At 31.3% G+C, this 27,048-nt stretch overlaps 2 protein-coding genes across 5 annotated transcripts; one reads left to right on the top strand and one right to left on the bottom strand.

Annotated features, from left to right (window-relative positions):
- Window positions 1–2,491: 2,491 nt before the first annotated feature.
- Window positions 2,492–22,968, bottom strand: LOC119671778 (E3 ubiquitin-protein ligase HECW2). Of its 3 annotated transcripts, none has more exons than XM_038082552.1 (8): window positions 21,970–22,968; window positions 20,696–21,895; window positions 20,089–20,643; window positions 19,273–20,009; window positions 19,032–19,198; window positions 4,169–4,351; window positions 3,968–4,105; window positions 2,492–3,907 (listed from the first exon to the last, which is right to left on the bottom strand). In XM_038082552.1, exons 1-8 carry the CDS (start codon window positions 22,154–22,156, stop codon window positions 2,971–2,973), a joined length of 4,104 nt encoding a protein of 1,367 aa, XP_037938480.1. In that variant the 5' UTR covers window positions 22,157–22,968; the 3' UTR covers window positions 2,492–2,970. The 3 variants fall into 3 exon arrangements, with proteins under 3 accessions (XP_037938480.1, XP_037938478.1, XP_037938481.1); XM_038082550.1 differs by having other exon boundaries at window positions 2,493–3,907; window positions 21,961–22,968; XM_038082553.1 differs by lacking the exons at window positions 19,032–19,198; window positions 19,273–20,009; window positions 20,089–20,643; window positions 20,696–21,895; window positions 21,970–22,968 and adding an exon at window positions 11,197–11,561 and having other exon boundaries at window positions 2,493–3,907.
- A 1,054-nt stretch (window positions 22,969–24,022) lies between these two features.
- On the top strand, window positions 24,023–26,942 carry LOC119671777 (lysine--tRNA ligase). 2 transcript variants are annotated; one of them, XM_038082549.1, is made up of 6 exons: window positions 24,023–24,158; window positions 24,763–25,074; window positions 25,152–25,377; window positions 25,502–25,642; window positions 25,699–26,646; window positions 26,700–26,942. In XM_038082549.1, the coding sequence occupies exons 1-6, from the start codon at window positions 24,127–24,129 to the stop codon at window positions 26,781–26,783; spliced, it is 1,743 nt and encodes a 580-aa protein (XP_037938477.1). In that variant the 5' UTR covers window positions 24,023–24,126; the 3' UTR covers window positions 26,784–26,942. The 2 variants fall into 2 exon arrangements, with proteins under 2 accessions (XP_037938477.1, XP_037938476.1); XM_038082548.1 differs by lacking the exon at window positions 24,023–24,158 and adding an exon at window positions 24,512–24,672.
- Window positions 26,943–27,048: the final 106 nt, after the last annotated feature.

Below are 27,048 nucleotides of genomic sequence, written 5' to 3'. Positions count from 1 at the left end.
ACGAGCGAAGCGCTGCGAGTATGGTGAATATGTTGTGCGACAAAGCGTGCTTAATCGAACAGAAAACATCTAACACTTCAAAAAGTTACCAAAATGTCTCCCGATAAGAATTTTTCAAAAAGAAACAGGGTTAGGCACTCCCGGCCTAGTATTGTCCTCGTATCCCAAATCAAATTCGGACAGCGACAAGAATGACCAGATGTCTTATCTGCTTGCAAGCTGAGCCGATAATTTGTTTCTTTAGACACATCAATCTATGGTCAGGTCACCCAGGTCGTTTCTTTATTTTTGTTTTCTTCATAGCTTTCTCGATCAGAGACTTAATTATAGAGAAATTTATTTCATAAATAGGCTCCGGTTTGTAGAATATAAGGCTGATCCAGTCCCTTTCTAATTTTCTGCGGGTTATTTTTTAACTATTAAAGCTAAATTAAAATATATCAAATATTCTTATGTTGTGAATGAATCTATACTATAGTATGCTTTGATAATATTTTATAAGTCAATCGATTGCCAAAAATTTTAAGTAAATCATGGAAGGAAAATGAAATAGTTTCATGCTTATTTTTTTACTTTGGTAAAAACAGATTTTAGTATGAAATTATCTGTACAGCCAGTTGGAAAATCTGATGAAATATCAATTGATATTTTAGCAGAAAACAAAATTTTACAATTGAAACAAAAAATTTTTGCAGAGTGCGGTGAAGGTTTTGAAACTGAAAATCAACGTTTAGTCTACGCAGGAATTATATTACAAGAGCAGCGTACCCTTGAATCCTATCATCTACAGGATGCATCATTTATTGTGGCTATGCGCTCCAGCGACTTCAGATGTGAAGACGCCAGAGACTAAACAGACACAACAAGAAAAACTAACAACAACACTGGTGCCAAACGATGTGCTTAAGAAGTCGCTCTCAGCCAAAAATAAACAACAACTAAAAACAGTTTGGAAGTCATCTTTTAAATAGATTAATAAGCGTAAAATGTCAATTCAACTTCAAATCATTTCGATTCGAATCATTTGGATTTAATATGAATTTATTTGGATAAGTTAATATGAGTGGATGCTAAGATTCAAAATATCTGAACAATTCTTTAGAAAGATGAAGGATGAAGGATGAAGGTGACAGAAAACCAAAAATAAATTACAATTCTCTACTAAACTTGGATTAAATGAACATTCAATCATTTAATAGATGGTTTTTAAAATCACAATGAAATAATAAACTACAACAAATTTTGCAATATCAACACGATTTATTTTTATTCGTTTAAATTTAATATCGATTATATATTAAGCAAAATAAATAATTTTTATCGTTGTAATAAAAATTATTTAAGTCAATAAATATCATATACACTTGTAAACAAAACAAAGTAATAATTATTATTATATTGCGTACAAGCACATTCTTAATCTATACAATAAATAAATAAATCATTTGTAAATATACAATATAATATAAATAAATAAATAAATATAAATAATAATAATAATTAAAATAAGCACATCTTATGCTCTACTGAATAAATAATTTAATTTACAACTAAGTTTTAATTCATAAAAAATGTTATTGTAAAAATTGAGTTTTAACTACACACATATTTTAAAGGTTAAAAATAAAAATCTATATTCGTTTTACTCTCTTGTCCGCTCAAATAAGTTACGTATGCTACTGATCACAAATTCTTTATCTTTTTTTTTATAATTATTTATATAATAGTAGTAAACACCAAGGGAATATAAATACAGCTTTAAGCTTAAAACTTATGCATTACATAGCCTAAATTACTATTTTAAAATCCTTAATATAAATTTGGAATACTTTCGGAATGCACTCTTATCCACTTTCAGTTTTAAAATAATTGATAAATTTATTCAAAATTATTTTTTTATACTACACATATATATTAAATAATTACACTAAATTTTTAGAGCTTTAATAAAGAGCAATTTAATTTAATTTAAAGATCAAATGTGCACAATAAAAGTTATTGCTTCAAGAAAGGCATATCCTACATAATAACAGCTGAGATTGATACTCCCGATTGAAAGTAGGGGGCAGTGGGAAAAACTTTCAACTTTTACAGAAATAATGGAATTTTAAATAGTCTTCATTGGCAGTCAAAAAGACTCAGATGGTTGACGGATTTGAGATAATGGACTATGAAACGCCAACTCTCCTCTTTTAGTCATGAACTTAGAAATAACTAAAATCTTAATATTATTTTAATTATGATAAACAAATTTAAAAAAAAATTGGTTTTAATATATCGAAGAAAAAATTCTATTGTTTAATTTAAAAATAGATAGAAGTCTTTGTAAAATCAAAATGCTTGAAAAGAAAGCATTTCTTCTTTGTCCTAGTAAAATTTAATTCTTTATGGCTATGTTTATATCTATATAGTTAAGTTATAAGGTTGTTATAGTAAAGTTTACTTTTAAATATGTAAAATAAAATTAAGGAACCATAGCTAAATAAGATAGAGCTTGTAAATATTATACGCAAGTATCTGTATTACGAAACTAATGAATAATGGAAGAAAATATATCTATCTTTTTTTCCCCTTTTGTTTTAAATTTAACAAAATTTAAATAGACAAGTGCAAATGCATACAATGATATCAACCTAAAAGCTAAGAGTTCTTTAAATATTTTTGGTTTATTAAATAATGTGACCCACTTATTTTAACAGGTTTTTATCATTGTTTTTTAGTGCGTTAAAGATAAATAATAACTGTAAATGTAAAAATTCTTGCAAAGTTTGTTCTAGATCAGAACATAAGTCCAGCGTATTCTCAATATTACTTTACTTACTGACTAAAATTGTGTGCAAGTCGGTTAAAATAGCATTTTATAAATAAAAATAAATAACAAATAATTCCATAATTTCATAATTAAAATATCACTATTGATACTAAGCTTATGCATAATCGTAACCCTAATAGAGACAAACATAAAATCATCTATTCAATACCAAATGTGTTTGTCTCTTCGACAGCTAAAAGAAGTTTCTCGTATAGCAATTCCGGCGTAGGATAGGGTGGCAAGTCTAAACGATTGAAGCATGTATGCGCCCGAGGTAACGAGTTTGGTTTGCCCCATTTTTCGATACAAAAACGTCGTGGTCCAGTCGAGCCACGTAGTGCTGAGAAACCTTCATACGGTATACTTGAGGTACCAGTTACAAATTGCAATAAACGTAAACGCTGCTCATTTGTGAATTTTTCAATTACTTGCCAGAACCATATAATGACCTGGTGATTATCGTGATAACCTGAACGATATTCAGTATTTAAACGCCAGTCATTTATATCGATTTCGGCAGTACCCGCAATAACTAATTCAAGTTCACGTGCATCAAATACAGAAACTAAACGCGAATCAACGACTTCATAGAAGCCACGCACCAACGATTCCGTCTGCTCCTGCACGCCGCGCTCCAAGCGCCATTTAATCATCCGCTCTAAATATTCTTTTTTGTTCTTTTCATTTACAATTGTATTCTTGCCACCTGGTTTCAGTTCACGCTCGACCACACGTCCCAATAACTCTTCAGTTACGCAAAACGTAAGACCCAAATCTATACCAGTGCCAATATCATTGTCTCGTATCCATTGCAATGATTGATGAAATTCATTATCAAGCGATTCTAAATCACTAAGCGCAACTGGTAGGCGCAGCAGGGCTTTGTAAAACGGGCGCGTAAAAAACGCATCCAATAAATACTGATGCACTAATGCCAAACCCAGAACGCGTCCACTGAACCGAAACCAATCATGGCAGTTGTCAACGAAAGCTGAAAGTGGTGACACTTGCACAGTGTAGGTGTCATTTGCTGAATACTCGAACAGACCGTAATATGGGTTAAATAGCTCACGCGAGAGTAAGAAGAAAAATTCTCTGTAATATCAAAAAATATATTAGATTAAATACGACTTCAAATTGTCAAATGAAGCTTACCGCGATGGTCCACCATAATCCAAGCCCTCTTCGGTATCCCAAAGTACAGCTAAACGACCACGTTGCAAATCCTTTTTGTTAGCCGACATAATACGACGAAATGCATCTTCTAGAAGATGAGTGCGTCTTATGTGAAGCCTGCAAATAAAAACACTACTAAATGGAATGCACTTCATTATAACTTTCATATTTCAAACTTACTTTAACTTATGTGGACCCTGACCATAACCTTTGGATTCTAATTTGCGATAGAAACCACGTAGTTTGGCTTCAAAATCACGCCTGAATGGAGGTGGTGCACGCTGCGGTAGTCTTGAATTTAGTACCGGCGAACCCTGTGGCTCTTCAATAGGAACATAGCTCATAATTTCTTGTTCGAAAAGACTGCAATAGAACATAAATAAACGAAATGAACGAAATGACTTAATACAAGCTACGTAATGTCCATAAAAATACTACAAATACATATGATGAAATTAATTATAAGAAATCAGTGGAGAGGATTTCCATCGGTGTGACAAACAGATTTGCGTGTTCAGTTTGCATTCCACTTTTATTGCTTTAAGCCAACATTTAATAAATGAGTAAGATTATTTACCTAGTTTTTAATTCCGCATTAATAACAGATAGACACGTTAAGATAAATTAATTCAATTATTTATAGCTAAAACGTTTCAATTAAGTCTTGTCTTGTTACAAATACAATAATTAGTGTTTCTATTACTAAATTGATGAAGTAAGACATCTACTATATGGAAATAAATGTGAGGCAATTAGTGACCAAAGAAATTATAAAATTAAGGCAATGATTTCATATTCAATGGCGAATTCTACTTAGAGGCGTAGTTTAATTAGTTCTAGAAAGCTTTTGGTGAACTACGAAAAAGATGAATAATTACACAAAATTATTGGTGGATCATTTGTGATATGATACACGTCTGACTAATATTCTTACAAGTATTTGCAGATATTGTAGAAAAATTTTTTGAAATAGTTAATTTTACTACAAAACAATCTAATGTTCACTTTTAATAATATAATACTTAATGTATTATTTAATAATAATTCCCAGGAATTAAGACGACTTTCTAGGGACTTTCAAAAACAATCCCGTCTCATTTTATTTGTATTATAGTGACTAAGTTTATCTTTGTTCCACATCATATCATCCAACTATTAATTATCCAATGCAATCACTATAAATACAATCGTGCAGGAATTTTAAAGGACCATTTAATGATCTTCATTTGCGATCCTTATAAGGTTAAACAACGTTTCAGAACTTCGAACGCAACATGGATCAGTCAGTCGTAACTCCGCATTTTTATAAGTGGATCGAAGCCGAAGAAAACGCTCATAATATTGTCATTTTATGCAGTTTTAAGATCATTCAAATGGAAAAACTTACTACTGCGCACGTACGGAGGACTGGGGTCCCAACTGCTATATCACTAGGTTTAACGAGTATTACCGTATTCATCACACACATTTACCATTTAGTGAATATTTCTTGTTCTATATCTGATGAAATGCTTTGATGGAAAAGTATTTATGTTTAGCTATGATGCATATTTTCAGTAATTTGAAAATTCTTAAAAAAAATAAAAAAATTAAAGAAATAAAACCTTTGCAAGGTTTTTTCATACATTTTTTTAACGATAAAAAATATCATTTATGAATTCTTGCCTTCCGTGTAGAACTTCTGTGGTTATCGGCGAATATATTGGCCAATTAGTTTTTAACTGCTCCTCGATCCACAAATTTTTTACCATTGAACCAATTATATATAGATCGAAGCAAATGGTAGTCAAATCGTGCATTGTCTGGGATATTCAGTGAGTAATAGAGAATTGAATGAACCGTTTCACCAGTCCTCACAAACACTCAACATAAGCTTGTTTGCCACTATTCCAGGATTTAAAATCATTTGTGAAGGAACACCGCCGTTTGGCAATGATGTCTTGTGTTGAATAAACTCCTATTTAATCCATTTTTCATCGCCCATAATGAATCAATTTTCCTTATTTTAATTAATGTTGTACCCAAGCATCGAGCGTCTTTGCGTAGCCTGCTCTTTTTAAATGATTTCAAACTGTCATGTGATTAATGCTCAGTACCTTCGTTTGCTTCTTTTATGTATCAATCTTGCTCTGCCAGTTACCAGAGCGAGTTGCAGTTGTGACATCAAAATTTGCAGAACGGAATCGAAAAAACCACTATTGGGTTCACTATTAACTCACAACGGGAGTTTTACCTTTTTTATAGTTATAAAGCATATAGTATTTTTTCAGATATTTTATTCATTTTTAATATAACTTTTTAAACAAGCGACAGTATGGGTACCAACTTTATCCAATAACAAAAAACCGCGGATACTTTTTATATTACTTATTGTTATTTTATATTACTTATTAAAATTCCTATTTTTAAACAAAAATCTAGTGTGTCACTTTACTAAAACGGACAATATATCCATCATTTATATTTTTCTCCTCATTCTCTGATTCACAGCTACGACAATTGGCATAGAAAGGATACCCTAACCGACTGGCATGCCTGTTACTTTTTGGGTGTCTTGTCATTGCAGTGAGGAAAGAGAGAAAAATACCAATTAAATCCTTTCTAGATCCTTTGGCACATCTGCTGAAAATGATGCTGTGACCAAATATTCCTCTTTTCGGATTTGCAATTATCAGAAGAAAGGTCGCTTTGAGCTGGTACACATTTAAAGTTAACCGCTGAAACTACGATATCATATCGATTCTCATGTTTTTGGGTTAAGAAGATATTGTTATCAAAAGCTGTAGATACAAAATAATTTATTAGCACGAAACAAAACTAACTAGTTTCATTCTGTAGTCGCAAATAAAATTAATAATTCCCTTCACCTTCATCAAAAAACGATAAAAAAAACTTTATTTCTTGTTAAAAAAATATAAACAATAAAAATGGAAACTTAAAAGCAAATTTGCAATTGCAACAAAAAATTTAGTGTCTGTTCTTTTGGATTTTCAAGTGCAGCTTTCACTTGACCTTCGCTTCAAATTTAATTTATAATATTTTTTATATATATTATTTAATGCTATAATTAAATAATTTGTTTCTGATATTTTTTAACCATTTTCATTTCATATTTCATTTAATTTGCGGTGCAATTAACGCCTTAAACTGAACCTTTTTTGGCCAATTTTTAACACGCAGAGGAAGTGACTAATTTCGATTAGGCAAAACTTCGATTGGAACAAACGCAATAAATTCACATATTTTTTTTTTTTTTGCTTTATAGAATTTAAAACATTAATTTGCAAAATTAAAATTAAACGTAAAAAAGTTAATTATTAACAATCAAGAAAACTCAAGCATAAAAACGTTCAAACGCGCGGCTTGTTTTGACACTTGGACCGTTACGACCGCTTCAACTGTTCTAGAATTATTCAAATAATTGGAGTTATGTGGCTATTAATGACACATTCACCCTTTCTGTACCCTCCCGCCTTCCGCCACACGCTTTAATTGGCGAGTAATGAGTCTCAACTGCAATTTCACCACTTTTTCAATTTCCCATTAAGCGACAATGACAATTATTCAATTTATTTCTAATTATTTTCGCAGACTTCATAGTGGTCACATGCGCCCTCCGGATGATTGCCCGGACGATTGTCGCAAATTCGCGCTGATATCGAATTTTTGGTATCAAACTCCCTTCATTTTTGCTTTTGGTAGTTTAGCCAACAATTTTTAAGCACAAAAAAAAAATTAATTTAAACAAAAAAGTATTTCTTGATTAATTCAAAAGCTGAAAGCTGTTATTATGCTGGTAAATTTTTTATTAATTTACAGCAATTTTCAGTAGTTCAAGGCTGCGGTTTGTTGTTCAAATTTTCACTTTTTGAAGTTCTAAAAAGTTTCTACAAACTAAACTTCATCACAAGTTTACTGTAAACTCATGGCATGACTCATGTTTGATAAAAAACAAAAAATATTTAAAAGTTCCGAATATTTTCTTTGCATTTATAAGTCCCAAATACTCTCAATTGACAAATTTTTCCTTCTAATGGTTCCTAGTCCTTTACATTACAGAGAACAATGAGGACCAAGTTTATAACAGGATAATACATCATTCATAATCTAAAGCAAATACGAGATACTTAATCTATGAAAACTTGAATTGATAACAACGGCCAACGCTGCCATCACTGGACTAGATCGTTATGGTCCAATAAACCATTTCAAAAGATTTTTTGCTAACAATCAAAAAGGTTATAAGTAGATTAATAATTTTTGGCGCATCAGTATGCTAAACGAAATACGAGTTGGGTATCCTTTGGACGGTTTATGGATGCAAAATTTAACTAAAAGTAAAAGCTCTGCTACCGGACTATGTTTTTATGATCCAATTAACCACGACTGAAGATTTTTGACTTCGTGATTTTATAAAAAAAATATTACCCTGATGCTAATGAATACTAATGATAAAGCAAACATATAAAAACAATAATGTTGTAAAACAATAACGTCGCAGATGGAAGCAATTAAGTGCTACTTCGAAAATGTCACACTGTTTAAACTCCACTCACACAAGGGCCCAGTTATCAATTTACATCAAATATATACATTGAAGTTAGCAAATGTGCTAGCGAACAGCACAAAAAAGTAAAAATAAGAATTTAAAATGCTATTTAAAAATGCAAAAAACACATAAAAGTGCTAGTTAACAACACTAAGTAATATAAGTTTGCATAGACATAACAAAAGTTTGTATAACATTTGTGGGTATAATAATATTTCAAACCTTCCAATCGCTATATTACGCAAAAGTACAAATGACGTAGCACACTAACGTAACGGCACTAACCTGGAATCCGCAAGGCAGTAGAAACTGGCGTAGAATCATAATGAAATAAGATATATAGGCAAAATTATTACATACTATCTTATTTTCATTAACAATTAATGAAGTAGACTTACAAAGATCCTTTAAAGACCGGATTGTTGACTTTATATGGATTTATATAAAATCATAAAAGAAAATAACAGGTTATAAGAATGGTTTTTAGTTAGGCGATTTAGAACAATATTTAAATAATTGTATTAGAAAATGCTTTCTTTCTTGTTAGCTTCAGATTAAAGTAAATACTCACTTAGTAGTTCAGTATATAACTTTTGACAATAAATATATTGTATAAAATACATTGCATCATTAACAAATATAGGAGTTATATATGAACACATGAACCCGTGTTCATATGCAAAACAGTGTGTTTCTGCGATAGAACCAATACTAACCAGTGCTATCCGACAAATTAATCGACACTTAATTGTGTGATTATTACTGCTAGAATGAATTTGGTATAATTATCGTTATATTAATCGCGATTTTATAATTAATATGCCTTATATGATTTTAATCAGAGAGCTATGAGACCGGCATGCAACTAGTTTGAACTTCGAAAAATACAAACTTGTTGAAACTGCAATCCGAATATGTCAATTTATCTATTATATACATTAAATATATTTTATGCACCGCAATGGCAATCAACTACTAAACGCTAAATTTATAATTATAATTTCACCTCATATAAGACTTTTTATGAATAACTGATGATTATGAACTTTTTGACACACTATTTTGAATATACATAAAATTATGATTATGAATAACCATATAATTAATATATCATATATACGTTAGAATTGAAAAAAGACACATTAGAACATAAATAAAATTAACACCTATTCCTATTGTTTTTTAAGAGAACTAAAAGATGAACTAATAAGATGATATTTGTTCTTTTTAGTTTTTATCCATATTATTAAAACACTAATCATAGCTGTTGAACACAGCAGAAAACTTTTATATATATGTGAATGGCTAAATATAGGAAAAAACGAAGTTGATGAACAACGTAACGAACGTTTAAAAATCGATAAAACTCAACGTATAAAAAACCGAACGAAATAAACAACAGAACAATTCAATGCACGTGTTAGAATTGCAACAGCAATACATAAAATTCTATTATATTTACAATAGTCCATAAGTTTCTTCGGTAATCTTGACGGTAACATCTGTTAAATACATAAGATTATACAGGTTATATATTTCTTAAACTCTTTTATCTAGCAATAAATTTTAACTAAAGTATAACATCTCTACACACTATGTACATCTCCGTGATCACACATTTTTTTCCAAAAGCATGTAACCAGGGCTTAAGTGGGTTTAATTTCAGCTTCTTAAGTCCTCTCTAAAGAATTATATTTATACATAAGTATATTTATTAATAATGCGTCATAACTGTTTAATAAGATAATTTTTTCTTAATTATTAAAATTATCTATAAAACATAAGATTATAGATCATTGCTAGGTATGTGATCAAAGTAAAACTTAATTCTTTATGTTGTAGTCCATCTATTCAATTTTCTAGCTTTTCACACAAAATATAAACTAACTGATTTGTGGTTCTATTTCACTGAAATCGTAGGTCTCTTAAACTTATTACAGAATACATTTATTTTTTCAAATATCTACTCCAACATATATACATATTCCAATAATTTATTCCACTCTGCAGTAGTCCTACTTTACTTTTTTAATGACGAACTCCTTGGAACTATCGGCGTCTTATAGTTTATTTAAGCTACCAAAGTCCTAGGAAAGTGTTTTAACTGATGAATGGTTTGCATCTGCTGACAACTCCTTGGAACTATCGGCGCCTTTTAGTATATTAAAGCTGTCAGAGTCTTAAGAAAGTGTTTTTTTTTTTATGAATGGTTTGCATCTGCTGACAATAGTCAGATAGAAGCAGATCTGAATACTGGTTATGTATTGTGAATAGTTTTTTCCCTTCCGGAGCTTTCATTCCGCTTTCTATATACATTTACAATATATATTCATATTTTTTAATTAAATTTCTATTTATCAGTTTTTTTAAATTCGTGTAGTTTTTCCAGTAGTTCCCTTGAGATTCGAGTCAGAGAAGTTTAATTGCATATACACAAGTAATAAATTATAACTTTCACACATTAGCATAGATTAATGAATATAACAATACTCATATAATTTCTCAGGCTGGTACCTACAGCCTTATATAGAATAATTAGTAATTAATTAATTTAAAAATTATGAGATTTGCTTATCTTCAACACAAACAATAATAGAAAGTAGATATTTTAAATTTTATATATGAATATGAATGTATAAAATGTATTTTAAAAACTTACACAGCCCAAACAATATAAGCAGCTTTTGAGAAAAATCCCATTTTGTAGTTTTTGATAACGGAATTGCTTCGTCGACGATATCAGAGTAAATTTAAATAAAACTTCCTTGTGGTATAGTAAACTGAAATACCTAGAACCCAAAGTATTGAAACAAAATTTCTCAAAAATCTCAGCAATTTTTGCAATTTTACATAAAAACATTCTAAGAATGCTGAGCGCTGCAATTGCAGCTAAAAGTACTGCCCCAGCCGTACTTGGCACGGCCACAGCGAATGGAATCTTGATGACAGCAGCTGATCGTTGATATTCAATTCCAAGTTGAAATAATTTATAAAGCATTTATGAAGCAAAGTGGAACTTAGCACTTCCGAGATAAAAGTAATGATCACTGTAATTTAATACGAAGCTGTTTTGGAGGAACAATGATCCTTCGTAAAATTGGTTTTTATTGTTCTTTAGTATTTTTATTTCTTTATTAAACCACTTGAGATACTTTACATAAATTTGTTTAGAGTTATTTTTTTATTTACTAATCTATATAAAATATATATCAAAATTATTCTAAATATGTTTTTCGCTCGATTTCTTTTGACCGCGCACAATCTTCCAAACACACTGAGCACTACAATTCGATTAAACTTCGCGTACAAATTTTTAATTAACTAAGAAGAATTCTTCACAATAATTTTTTGTTTATTTTGTAATACGAAAACGTTCGATACCGCGTATCCAAACGAAAACGTTCAGATACAGTAGCAGGCAAGCGGCGAGCGTAAGTGTGTAACGCTAATAAAAGTAGATATTCTAAATGTTTAACTATGAACGCAGCGGTACACGACAAAGTGTTGGACAAAACATCTGAATGACATCAAGAAGCGTTCGAACAATTGTGGAGTCGCCGCTGTCACGGCTGCTCACGGCTGCTTTCATAATTTTATGTTCTCCAAATCGATTAGGCAATGCAATTCAATATGGAATATTAACGAAACTCACAAAACTCAACAGCAATGAATCAATTGTTCTAACGCCTCTCCGTCAGTCCGCCAATCCAGCCCGCGTTTATGTTATGGATAACAACTGACCAATTATATCGGTATTTAAGTTTTCGTCATTGATATCGATGGTATTTGAAATATATTTGGTGACCTACTCTATAGTAATAGATATGCCAATATTGCTAATAAACGGATCAGGGCCATACGAGGTTCGATTCGAGTATTTATTACTTTAATTCTTATTTTTTAATAATTCTTATCTTCGTTCAACGTAATTGAGTTATTGAAATCAGTGGCGTAAATCTAATTAGAGCAAAGAGATTATGCTCGAGACACTGGGTCTGAAGACAGTTCGCCTAATAATTTTAATAGCTTATCGTTTGTATATTGTATATTTGCTTTGTATTTATTTAACCATATTAATGTCAGCGACGTGCAACTGTTGCACAATGTAAATGATATATGGTATGGTTTGAATTTCCTAATATAATTGATAAGAGAGCTTGCAGCAATAATTTAATTATTATTGTATATTAGAATATTTACACAGGGTGGCATGGAAAAACAGTACATAAATTGGCAACTGAAATGAAATCTTCATTATTCGTAATAATTTTAATAGAATGAGAATGTAGAGAATGGACTATGTAGACTATTAACTTTTCGAGAAATGAAGTTAGAAAAACATTTGATTGTCAAATATTAGTCACTTTAGCAGGACTTTTCAGTAATCCACATATTTCAAAAAAGAAAAATCCAAAAGGATGATGTACATCACAACATGGATTCAAAGCAATGACATTGATAATTATCAATTGTAAAAATGAATGTGATCGTAGATGAGCTATTGCTCTTTATTGGCTTCAAAAACGTATTTAGTGTTGACAATAATAATACTATAATAATACTAACTATAATCTCTCCACTTTAAACAAAAGAGAAAATTATTATTCGAGATAGCACATTGGAAACTTTTAAAATCACAGCTAACATAAAACAAGATATTGGGCCAGAAGCTTCTACCACCGCCAAATATTAGGAAACTCGCAATTAGAAACATATTCCTTATCTTCATTAAAAGCTGAATGTTTTCTGCTCAGTTAGGATCAATTGTTCGCATAAAAGATCCACTGTGGTCATGAGTGTCAATAATGGCTTAAAAATTATTTCAACAATTTATTATTTAGATATTTTAAAGGAATATAATTAGTGAGTCTAACAAGACTGCTAAAAATACTTTAGTATTTAGATATTAAATTAGTTCAATGCGAAATCTGCAAGTTTGATAGATCATGAACTTAATTTTTTGCATACAAAAAAAAAAAACTAAAAAAAAAAAAATCAGCAACAATATTACATATTAGCAAGTCACTTTCCTCACAATTTTTATTTAATGATTCAAGTTTATTTATACACTTATTATTAAACGAATTAGTTTAATAACTGAACTAGGGCAGTAAATCAGTCCGTTCACTCTTAGAACTATCATTGGCTGCCTGCAGTGCAAGCAACTAAAAGTGACCAATATGTCAATTATAAACGGAGCAGTATCTCAACAAGGGAAAATATTAAAAATTAAATTAAATTATTTAAACAATTTTCAATGCATGCACATGCATACCCCAACTCCCTCTCCCAACTCAAAACCGAAAACTGAAAACTAAAAACCGTTTCAAATCTTAACACTGTGTTTACTTTACAAATATGTATAAAAAATGTTAATTAAAAGTTTAATATTTTCTACAAAATTGAATTGATAATTGAATTATTTAAACATTTCGCCAATGAGTAATTAAATGCATTGTTGTTTGTTGTTAATTGTTTATTCTTCTAATTATATTTTTATGACTTCATGTGCGAATATTTACTCAACGAACAATATCAGTGCTTTATTGTTCTTCACTGAGATACTTTCGATTTCACAAGATATTTTAATTTTGTAAATTTGATTTACAAACCGAAAACAAATACCGTATCGCTTAAGCTTAATCGTTTAAGCGTTTAGAAGTTCTACCCGGGAACCAGTGGCAGTAGCCGTAGCCGAAGCAGTTGCCACCGCTGACTGTGACTGTGGCTGTGACTGTGACTGTGACTGTGACTGTGGAGGAGCGACAATGTCAGGTACGCGTTCTACAAGTGAATGAACGCTTTTGTTGTTAAGAATAACGATAAATACTGTATTAAGATAAATATTATTAATAACAAACCAAAAAAAAAAAAAAATTAAACATAGTAGAATATCATTAAATATTATGGTGTAAAAAGTACTACTAATAGTTATTCAAATATACAGTAGAACGAAGCTAAAAACAATGCAAATATTTACATGTGAACTCTTGCTCATACGTCATACATCGTCATACATACATCGGCCAATCTACTTAAGGAAAACTCTACTATATAGACCAGTAGTCTATAATTAAAAAACTTAATATTAATTTGCAATCAATATTCATAATTATCATATTTTAATCATAAATTAATAAGTAAACGAATTCAAAATTGGTTTATATACGCTCCACTGTAACCAAATGCCACAGTGAAACATATGTGTGCATGCATTTATTAGAGTATCTAAGCTATTTATAGGAGAGGAGAAAACGCTTAGAAGCAACAATTTTAGCTTCATACCGAAACTGAGTCATTGTTTCATTAAAATTTACATTTAGTTATTCATATTGTCTTTGTTTTTGTTTCTGTTTTTGTTTTTATTGCTGATTTTGCTACTGCAGCAATGAACCATCAAAAAAATGCCGAAGCAATACAAAACTCCTAAAAGTGCTTAACGGACGACATAAACAATCGCACGAGTATCGGCTGTGATCAGTGATCATCACAGCAACTCCGCCTCTACCTCTAATTACTAAATTAGCTCGGAATTCAGATCTTCATTTGTTATCTAAAAGGCAATAAAAAGTAGTGAAGCGCAAAAAAGTAAATAATTTGACAAATATTTTCAAAATTTCAAGATTCTGTCGATTTAATGTCGGTCGTTTAAACTGAAATAGTTGAAGTTTGCAATCCAGAAACTGACATACAAAGACTTCTTTCTATTCAAATATATATTGCGTAGGCCTTTAGGATAGTTAATTCATTTTGAAGGCAGCACACACACCTTTCTTCTCTTACCAGACACCCGGAAATAAGATTCAAGTACAATATTTTTTAAGTTAAACTGCGTGGTTAATATAGATTAATATTATTTTAAGATTTATTATTGGGTTGTCGAGCAGATCATTAGCTTGTATATATCATAAGGAATCCCTTAATTTGTTAAACCTGAGAATTGAAGAAACTTCATTCCAGTAATCAGGGGAGAGAGATGTGAACATATATTCTTAATACCTATAACTGGGAATTCGCATAAAAAGTACTTAAGGTCAGGAGTGTCATTAAAGAGTTATAAAGATCTCTACACCAACAAACTGAAAACTTAAGAAAACTCTCATGAATTTACTTATAATTGTATGCTTAGTACGGCACAATTGTTTCTACCAAAACCACGTATTTTTTAATATTGATCATTTAGATGAATTACAAATAGAGGAATCACAAATATTACTACCCGTTATACTCGACGACTAATGCAATTCCTGTCGTGATCGTTCTCGACAATCGAATCGAATCGAATTTCCTAAATTAACAACCCGAACGATAACGATTTAAAAAGTCTTTGGTTCTAGAGACCCATAGTACTGTCGCCACAATACTCTACAGAATTCCACCATTTGCAAATGAGATGAATCAGAATGGTAACCGAAGGAAGGCAGAAACTACACAAGCTACATTAAGAACAACATAAGCAATCTATACGCATATATTTTCCGAAGTTGTGAACAGTGTGTTGAGCATACAGTGGTTGTTACCTTTTCATACACATATAATATAACTGGGTTTCACTTGAAATACTTTGCTGCCAATATTACATTCTTTCATGAACTTTCTATACAACTATACTATACTATGTGTTGAAAGAAATTTTTTAATTTAACCTCAAAGTATTCAACAAAAAGACATCACATATTACATTTTATTGTAATTAGATCATAAATATTGTAAATTTTGAAAAACACGACATATTCCACCATCCACAGTTCACTTTAAGAAAGGAGGATTTGTCATCCTATAGTTCTGTTAACTATGAATGTTTATACCAAAGTGCAATAAAACTTTTGGTCGCAACTGCTTCTCTTCTCTTGAGATACCTAGACATAGGCTTATGACATAGGGATAAGGAGTATAGTGTACTCTATCTCATGCGTCAATACCCATCATTGGTTAGACAAGATTAAAAATATTTTCCAAATGACCTGATAAAGCTGTCATCTTAATTTGAATGGCATTATTGTGTCAAAACACGGAAATAATTTGAAGAGAAAATTTAGTTTTCAATACATTTAGAAAACAACATTTTTTAGAATTAAAATGCAAAATTATTAATTAATAATGATTTACTATTTTTCATATAGAAAATTCCATAAAATAAAGGAAAATTTATAGTGAACATTGGTTCCTAGAAATTTTGAGAAACTAACAATTATAAAACAAACTTTATAACATTCTCACATTAATCATTTGAATGAATAACAAAGTATTCTAATTAACTATTAATTATTGACATCATTGCTCTCTCATATAATTTAAAATAAGATTTTAAAGCTATTCCAAACCGTACAACTACACTACTGTCTAATATACATAATGTAGCGTACAAATCTGTTCCTGAATATATAAACCTTTAAACAGATTAACTTTTAAATTATTGAATATTTTTGCATTGATTAACGCAATTATGTAGTCTGTGACTGCTTTAAGTATCTAGTTGTGATTTGCGGTGTTCGACAATGACAATAAAAGATTCTTCAATCTTTCACAAAAATTAATAAAAAATTGAAAATTATGTTAATCAATTATTTTACCACTGACCTACCTAGGTCAGGTAGTCAGCAAATATATATAACGAATATATTTTGAGCTATAGTTCTTAATAAAGCACACAGAAGTACAATTTAAATGAAAATACCATGAAAACGCGATTCATTGGATCCAAATATGATATTACAAATACAATCATTTAAAAACAATAAATTATTTACTAAATGTTTATCCCCATCTATTGGTCATTGTATGTTATATATAAAAATTATTATTTTTATACATGTAAAATACATGGATTTATAATTTTATATATATAATTTATGATTTATATATACTAACTAGCATTTTGGGCGAACATAGTAGTCTTTTAAATTTATGTTGTTACCATAACTTCAGTCGTTTAACCACTTAACGTTTAGAACTTAAACAGGAGTAGTACGAACTAGTTTTATTAATTTGTTGTACCCATGAAAGCTATATCCCATCTAATCTCAAACCATTTTCAGCCATCTGAATATATTAGCGAATAGATTAATCCAATAATTAATTCTAAATTTTCAATAAAATCCATTGTGTTAGAAACAAAAAACATGTCTATTCTCAATATGTTCTCAAACTACAGTTCCACTCCTCCTAACCTCACTCAACTGTAACTACATGCTTCGAGTCACATATCAATTTTAAACCCCATTGATTTAGGGTTTCATCCCGTCTAAGTGACAAGTTCTTTTACCTTGACCTATGCTAGTTTCAATTAACACCCACCCACGACAACATCCTTCATTTATGCTGCATTCTAACTTATGTATTCGTAGTTTAATCCGTTCATGACGTTTATTCTAAACCTCTCTTCATGTAACGACGTCAACCCGATATCATGGCGTAAAAATACAGAATACTGAATTATTACCGGAGAACGAGGTTAAAACAGTTTCCTAAATTTATATATAAGGAACTGTATAATAAAGTTATAGCCTAGCTAAACGGAAGACAATTTTATTTTATTTTATTCGATATCAATTACACAAGATATTGCAATTTAACTGATTTTCACACAACTATTCATAGTCAGTTTGTTATTTCATAAGAGTTCACCAACCTTAAGTTAATTAGAAACTAATTAAAAAGATTAATTGCTAATGATTCATTCGAACTGCATACGTAGAAAGCGAACAACTGCACGATCTGGCTAAACAATTTGTCTAGTCTGATATCATGAATATAATCAATAAATGGTGTAATGAAGACACATCATCACATCATCGCTCCTATATACAAATACTTAGAAAAAATCTTTGCAATGAAGCGTAAATAAATAATTTAAATTTATTAAATAATGATTGCAACCAAATAAAATATTTTTTGCTTAAAAATATTATTTAAAATGTTTATGACTTCCCTCTACTTTTTATGCACCTTTTGCAAATGCTTATGATTATTGATCGCTTGGTGTTTAATATACGACAAAGAATTAGAATTTTGTGGTTTTCCTAAAGAGCGGCAATTATTTTAACCTTGCTAAACCGCACACTTTAATTAAGAAACCTTGATTAAGTGTAAAAAATTTATAAACAGTCAATTAATTAAATGTAAAGTCAGCGATGCAGGACAAACATACAAGCTGACTTGAGCGCATTTCCGTGCATGCTTAAGTTCTTGACTTATGAAGGCTAAAATCAAACATCAAACCATAAACATTTCTTTGTAAATAATAATTGTAAAACTTAAAATAAATATTATATGTAAAATATATACTGTATGTACACTATTGCTTCTCGACGTTTTGTCAAAAGCAAACTAAATACTTAAATGTTTTATACTTTTGCATCAATATCAGCAAGCTCAAATCTGATTAAGTATATCTACAACTAATTAAGTCATAATACCGACTCAATTGTTAATCAAATTAGCGCTTATATAAAATCTTTAATCTTTAAAGATTAAAGATTAATCTTTACATACCTTAATAAAATCGTTAATTGCAAATCATGTCCAAGACGTTCTAAAGCCGGCACACCTTCGACACGTAAGATATTAATCTTTTCACGTAGTGAACGAGACACAGTTTGTTGTCCGTGACGTTCACGCAAAATCTCCAAAATATTTGGTTGACGCAAGAACGCAATCACCTATTCCAAATAGAACAATTAAAGAATTAAACTTTCATACAAACTTTCATACATTGAAACATTAATTTCATTACCTTTTCATTGTAAGCAATGGGCACTTCATTGTAGCCCTCATAATGATTACTTCCTCCAACGACTCCAACACCATTATGTGTACTATTTCGATTGTTTGACAATGAAATATTTGGTCTTGGTGGTGGTTGTGGTGGTATACTTGAGGAGGACAAACAATTCCCATCAAAAACATCAAAGTTATGTGGCTGATGACGTTGTCTTACAACGCGCTGGCAATCAATTGGCAGACGTGGATCCATGAAAGAGGTCTTCCGATTATTATGATCGATAAAAAATTGTTTTCCTGATTGATCAAGCTTAGTCTCCCAACAAGAAGGTAAATCACGATTGAGTTGAGCAAATGAATTTACTAAAGCCACAAGATCCTTATTATATTGATATCGTTGAAAACATTGTGGATCACGTCGTATACGTAAAACCATATGTTTCAAAGCTGTATTGCGATTGTATATAGAAAGTGCATCCTCATTTGTATGTAACATTGAATAGAAATCTGGACGGCATAACATAAGTACTGCTGGATGCACCCCAAGATTCAGTGACTGCAAACTAGGCCCAAGCGCTACTGCATTATAATTATTATTGGCACTTTGATTATAAAAACTGGCATGTGTTGTATCAGTGGAAATGCCAGCAGGTATACTAGAAGCAGCTGAAGGCCTATTTTCGCTAGTAATTGTACGTCTAATAGATTGATAACGTCGATCTAACTGCTGACGATGATGTTGTTCACGTCCTGTAGAAAATAATGTATGTAGAATAACAATATGCAATAATAGTATGAAATAATAGTAATAATTTAATTTAGGAATTACCCGGCCCATTTGTAACCACAGCACCATTTATAACTGGTCGTTGCCAAGAAGTCGTGCGAGTTGTGTGGTCAATGTAAAAAATACGACCATGACTATCCATACGAGCCTCCCAAGCAGGTGGTAGTGGTTCAGCAGTCGTATCAGTTTCACCAAAAATACCGCTTGTACGTAACATACCACCGGCAGCACCTCTCTCTGGGATCGAAGGCAAACGAGTGCTTGTAATGTGTACAATATCATTATCAACTACTTCAATCGCATCGGTATCACCATTACTAGCTGCTGTGGCACCAAGTTGTACAATATCTGCCGTCCTAATATCATTTTCGGACGCTAATGTACCAGTTGTAATTGCTCCGGTATTTATTGAAGCAGGAGAAGAAGGTGGCGTACTTATAAAATTATATTCCAATTGACTATTTGAATCAGACAAAGAATTAGTGGTCAAATAAATATTGTCATTACTATTCAGTCCATATGTGTTTGAATTAGAGGCTATCCGTGAGTGTCGACGGGCATGATGCGTAGGTGTTGGAGGACAAATTAAATTTGCACCTTAAAAAGTTTAAATAAATATAAATACAGGCATATAATGTTACTAACTAACCTGCTCCGCCTCCCACTCGTTTCAAAAGTCTGGGTTGTGGACGTATATGTGGGCTCATTGTTGTATTGTTAAGTATAGGAGAAACTGTGTTGAACTGTGTTAAATTACATCTGTGTTGAGTAAGGTTAGTTGGTGAAGCAGATTCTGGACTTAGATTTAAGTCTAAAGGCGAAGCACTGCGTGATGAGCAACCAGAAGGAGGACTACGTTGTCTTTTTGGCGACAAGAGAATTCGTGGCGAGCTCATTTTAACCGCATCCTCATAATTGATGGCATTTCCAGTGGCTTTACCGTTTGATAAGGCACGTGTTAAAGGACGATGTCGTTGTGGAAATTGACTGCAATTTATTCCATTATCTTTTATAGGAAATGTTGGAAATTCATAAGTATCTGTTATCGGTACTTTTCTCGTGCTTATAGTATTTATATAACTGTCCGGACCAATTTTTTTTTTAATAAGTGGTTTAAATTTCATTGGCGGTTGTGTTGAGGATGAACTCAAATCATACTGAGGACTAGTGGAAGTCGTATCATTAAGCATAAGTAATGGAGAATTATTTGCACTTCTAGTAGTACAACCATAACCTCCTCCCGTTATCCCAGCATCATTGAATTCATCTAATCGTTCATCAGTGTCTAAAATATCAAATTTAAATACATCGCCTTGTAGTTTCATATCTCTTCCAATTGCACGAGGTGGCCACGAACGCTCCAGTGGACGATGTTGCGGTTGCCGTAAATGTTTCTGTCGTCTTTGGACACCACTAGCCACTTGAAGTGCTGCTGCTGCTCCTAATAAACTTTCTACAGCAGCTTCTTCGTCTTCATCTTCAATAGCTATATTGTCATCCACTTCATATACAGTCTCTGCGGGTATGGTTTCAAAACACTCCCGAGCAACCCATAAATTAAAATTATCCGAAGTACTTGGGACAGTCGGTGTCGAAGCAGCAGGAGATTTAACATTCGCTCCCTTTGCCTTCTTTTTAGCTCCACTAAGTGGTGTGGAACCACCGCTTTGTGATTTTCGTCTGGCTCCGCCACCTACACTGCTACCGTCACTGTTGTACGAATTAGTCGGCGAAAGCGTTGCTGGGGTTTCATATGATTTTATTGTTAACAAACTTTGCCTGTCCTTTTCTTGCAATTCTGTATCATCTTTTAAACTCTTTTGGTTTGAATCATCCAAATCCTTAAAATCTGCAATGAAAGAAATTAAATTAATACGAATATTATTATAATAATCAATGAATTATGTTAATTACGTTGCTCACGTAGAGAAAAACGCTCCTTCTTCAGTTCGTTATTGTCGTCGAAACCACCACCGCAGGTGTTTACATTGCTTTCGTTAGTTGTGGTTGGTCCTAAATCAGCTGTAGATTTACCGTCTGATTTTAATATAACACAACATGCACCCTCCTCTTCATCATCATCATCGCTCATTTTCGTCTTACAGTCCATGTTTCAGTTTTACTCACAATTTTCCACCTGTATACCTGTATTTCGATATGACGTCACCAGTGTTGTGATGTCATTGTGTTATAGTTACTTATTTCCGTCTTGCTCAGCACGTTTTTTTACTTTTGTTTTGCTACCTCGGTTCGGTTTTTACTGTTTGTTTTTATACCAAACTACACTCTCAGCGTATTTTCTCTTTTAATTTATAGATTTTTATCAGTGTTCCCATTTTTGTAAAAAAAAAATGCGTATTCTTAAAGACAAACAACAAACACATTTTCTATTTTTTATATCGGCAGTTATCACTTTTCATTAGCCAATTAAATACTATACTTGTAGAACATTTTAGATATATTATTAACTCATAATTAATGTTAGTTGAAGACTATTGAATGCTCTCCAACCGAAAGGTTAAAAACTCACTCCTGCACATATTTAATGCAAGTTGATGGCAACACTTTATTTTTTAATTGGGCTAATTGCAATTTAATTCTTTTGAAAATCCACTATATTTTTCATACATCATTGAATGCAATAATGACGTCATTTCAAATAATTAACCTGTTTAAAATTTGTGAATTCATTTTTTTTCTCTTCATGATGTCTTCGACTTATTTATGTTAGGGCAGTAACACTTTTTTTTTGCACTCATTGTTGTTAAGATACATACAACTTATTAGTTCTAGTAGAATCACTGTTTAATCAGATATCAGTACAAGTTCCAGTTTAATGCTTAACTATGATAAGTTTAAAAATTTAAACAAATAAAAGAACTTGCAGAATTTTCTGCACCACCTTCATCTTTGCACTTTATGTTCTAAAGCAGAACATCTTAAAGTACAGAGTTGTATTTAAATAGTACTCCAGTGTCGTTGCCAATATTTGTAGTGTATAGATGTTGCCGTTTTAATTTTTTTGTTTCAAAACTTAAAAAATACTCACAATATGTGAGGAACTACAAATTTATTGGCAAAACGGTTTTATCTGATTTTTGGAATAATACACTGAATAATATGGATTTTTAATAAAATTTCTGTACATTACAGTACACATAAATTTATTTGACTTGTTATAATATAGATTCCCAGTCACACTGACATCATAGAATATTGTAAAGCTGATAAGTATCATTACAATCTTCTGAAAATCGCAATAGTTAGTATTGCGATTATACAAATTAATATATACCCTAAACACAAGTGTCACATAACTGGCGCCACTTGGCTGAAATATCATAGAAAAATACAAGAAATTTTCAAATGAAAGGCACAGTTTGTTCCTTATACTGCATTCACACGAGAGTTTTGTTTGTAATATATATTACACATTATATTATATTAACTCACCCACCAAGTAACCTAGTGCTAACCAATGTGAACCTTATAGGATCAATCTCAACAAAGAGTTATTTTGCTTTGATTATTTATAATAATTCTTGAAAATTAATAATTCTGATAGATACCGTGTATAGACAAGTATACACCAGAAATGTACGGCTTGATTTTGATTTTATAAACTGACCATATTTAGTACCACTATGTAGTACCACTATGTAAACTATTAGTCCGTAACTAAATTTAATTATTTAAATCTTATTTTGTGATTAAATAATGTAGAAATTGATATTATATTAAAAATGTAATACTTGGATGGCATCAGCATTATATCAAACGTAAAATGAATCCACAGTTGTTGTGCGTAGTATTCTTTATTTAATTACAGTTTTGACATATTTAATTACTGTAGCCAACGACGGTAGGTTAATTATGTGTTGGGCACAACCGTGATTGATGAGAAATATAAGATGCAATTACCGAAAAGAGTTTCCTTCCAGTTTTATTCTTACTTTCACGTGCGTCAACTTTGACATTCTCTTTGAGTTTATGTTTTGATTTGTATAGATTTGAATGCAATTTGGTATTCAAAGTTTTTGCAAAGTTTTGCTGAAATAAGTTATTGAATATATCTGGAATATGTCAACAGCAACTACCGAAGTTTCCAAAAAGTAAGTTTAGAGTCGAAATATTGTAATTACTTGCAATTTTGTTCAACAAAATACTTTCCTGAAATTCAAGTTGACAACACGGCAAAAATCTTTGGTTAGGTTGAACTTCCACGCATTAAGCATTTCTACTGGTTGCCTCAGAAAACTTTATATTAGAGTTCAATAAAAATCTAAAATGTTATGTTAATCGTAAAATAATTATAAGCAATAAAAAAAGTACATTACGATATGAAAATCTTTGCTGCGTTGAACATTTGCACATAAAATTGCATCAGCCTTAAAACTTAGTACAATTCTTAGAATTCCTCTAGTGCATTTAAACACGATTGCATCAGCTTTAGTTCTTAGAAATATTTTTATATAGTAAAATGCACTCATTTTATAGACATGTGTTTGCAGTTCATAAGCTCTGTATAATTAACGTACAAACTGCAGTGAATTACACGAATTACTCACTTTCGCGTTATCTACACATTACTAATGTTGGCGAGGCGCCGAGTAAGAGAACTAAACTGTATGTGTTGTACTAAAATAATAGCTATTTCCATATCTATACATACTGCACAGTTGTGTTCTTCTATATTAATACTATATTTGATTTCAGTGAACTCAAACGCCGTCTTAAAGCAGAGCAGAAGGCAAAGGAAAAAGCCGAAAAAGAAGCTAACAAAGTTTCAACAACTGAAAATGCAATGAGCTCAGCCGGTGATAAAAAGAAATCCGCTGCAGCAGCGGAAGAAGATATTTCTCCTAATGAATACTTTAAATTACGTTCAGCTGCAATTGCTGAACTGAAGAAATCAAAGGACACACATCCTTATCCACATAAATTCCATGTAAGCATATCATTGGAAAATTATATTCAAAAGTATGCTGGTTTAAAAGAAGGAGAATCACTGGAAAATGAACAATTAAGGTAGACCATTCACATTAAATAATTATTAACTGTACATATAGAAATATTAATATTTTAATATTGATTTTCTTATGCAGCGTTGCTGGACGCATACATGCTATTCGAGAATCAGGTGCAAAGCTTATATTCTACGACTTGCGCGGCGAAGGTGTAAAACTACAAGTTATGGCCAATGCTAAGTTATACAAAAACGAAACAGCGTTTGAGACAGATACGGGCAAGATACGACGCGGTGATATTATTGGTATCGATGGTTACCCAGCCAAAACTAAAAAAGGAGAATTATCTATTGTTCCCAAAGAAGTAAGTGTGCATGTAATTAAAATTGTGTAATAAATTTTTTGAATAGTGTTTGTAACATGAATGTGTTTTCTCTGCAGTCCTATAAATTAATAACATGAAATTAAATTATAAAAAAATTTTATAGATTAAATTGCTGTCTCCTTGCCTTCACATGCTTCCCCATTTACATTTTGGACTTAAAGATAAAGAAACTCGTTTCCGTCAACGATATCTGGATTTAATACTTAATAATAAAGTGCGAGAAACGTTTCAAATACGTGCAAAAGTAAGCCTGATATAACTAAAATTAAAAACAATCTAACTAAAAAAATATTTTTGTAGATCATTTCATATGTAAGGCAATTCCTCGATGGCTTAGGCTTTCTCGAAATTGAAACACCTATGATGAATATGGTAGCTGGCGGTGCTACTGCAAAACCTTTTATAACACATCACAATGAACTCAACATGGACTTGTATATGCGAATTGCACCAGAATTATATCATAAAATGTTAGTAGTTGGAGGTTTAGACCGTGTTTATGAAATTGGTCGACAATTTCGCAATGAAGGCATTGATTTGACGCATAATCCGGAATTTACTACTTGTGAATTTTATATGGCCTATGCAGACTTTCAAGATGTTATGGATTTAACAGAGCAGATGGTATCAGGAATGGTAAAAGCTATTCACGGCACATATAAAATTAAATACCATCCAGAAGGACCAGAGGGTCCTGAGCATGAAATCGATTTTACTCCTCCTTTTGCTAGAGTTTCTATGATTAAAACATTAGAAGAAAAACTTAATGTCAAATTTCCACCGGCCACATCTTTTCAAACTAAAGAAACAAACAACTTTTTATCGCAATTGTGTATAAAACATGAAGTTGAGTGCCCAGCACCGCGTACAACCGCAAGGCTGTTAGATAAATTAGTAGGTGAATTCATTGAAGAAACTTGCGTTAATCCCACATTTATTTGTGAACATCCACAAATAATGTCACCTTTGGCTAAATATCATCGTAGTGAGCCAGGTTTGACAGAACGATTTGAATTATTCGTAATGAAGAAAGAGGTTTGCAACGCTTATACCGAATTAAACGATCCAGCAGTCCAGCGGGAACGTTTCGAACAACAAGCTAATGATAAAGCTGCAGGTGATGATGAAGCGCAAATGGTAGATGAAAATTTCTGCACTGCACTGGAATATGGTCTGCCACCAACAGGCGGTTGGGGTATGGGCATTGATCGATTAACTATGTTTTTGACCGACTCAAATAACATTAAAGTAATAACCACAAAATTTTATTTAACAAAAATTTAAACTACTATATTTTACAGGAAGTACTACTGTTCCCAGCAATGAAACCCGATGACCCAAATCGTACACATCCAGCTGAACTAAACAACGTTACCGAAAATTAAACTTCTCATATTTTTTTTTTCATTTATATATTTTTTATTTAAAAGTGTGCTTTCTAATTTATTTAAATCTGTTTTGTTTAAAATTGTATAAAATATATTTCATTCTCAGTTCTTATATAAATTATTATATATGAAATAATACAGGTCCAGTTATTACTTAATACTTTATTTATTTTCTTTACCAAGTTAAAATGATTGAAAAAGAACAACAATTTTTAAAACCGACTTTATGAATATTTAAACATATTAAATAGGAATCTAATTT

The sequence above is a fragment of the Teleopsis dalmanni genome, chromosome 1 (assembly GCF_002237135.1).
Source record: "Teleopsis dalmanni isolate 2A chromosome 1, ASM223713v2, whole genome shotgun sequence".
Classification (NCBI taxonomy): domain Eukaryota; kingdom Metazoa; phylum Arthropoda; class Insecta; order Diptera; family Diopsidae; genus Teleopsis; species Teleopsis dalmanni.
The sequence above is the reverse complement of the archived record's forward strand: the minus strand, read 5'-3'. Positions and strand labels throughout refer to the sequence as shown.

What these genes read in the sequence shown, in the direction of transcription:
- LOC119671778 (XM_038082550.1), bottom strand. Translation starts at nt 22,156, where the DNA reads ATGGACTGTAAGACGAAAATGAGCGATGATGATGATGAAGAGGAGGGT. An exon ending in TGTGGTTACAAATGGGCCGG is followed by an intron (nt 20,010 to 20,088) that starts GTAATTCCTAAA and finishes TATTTTCTACAG; the next exon opens with GACGTGAACAACATCATCGT. An exon ending in CCATTGCTTACAATGAAAAG is followed by an intron (nt 19,199 to 19,272) that starts GTAATGAAATTA and finishes TATTTGGAATAG; the next exon opens with GTGATTGCGTTCTTGCGTCA.
- LOC119671777 (XM_038082548.1), top strand. Translation starts at nt 24,527, where the DNA reads ATGCACTCATTTTATAGACATGTGTTTGCAGTTCATAAGCTCTGTATA. An exon ending in CCGAGTAAGAGAACTAAACT is followed by an intron (nt 24,673 to 24,762) that starts GTATGTGTTGTA and finishes ATTTGATTTCAG; the next exon opens with TGAACTCAAACGCCGTCTTA. An exon ending in CCGACTCAAATAACATTAAA is followed by an intron (nt 26,647 to 26,699) that starts GTAATAACCACA and finishes TATATTTTACAG; the next exon opens with GAAGTACTACTGTTCCCAGC.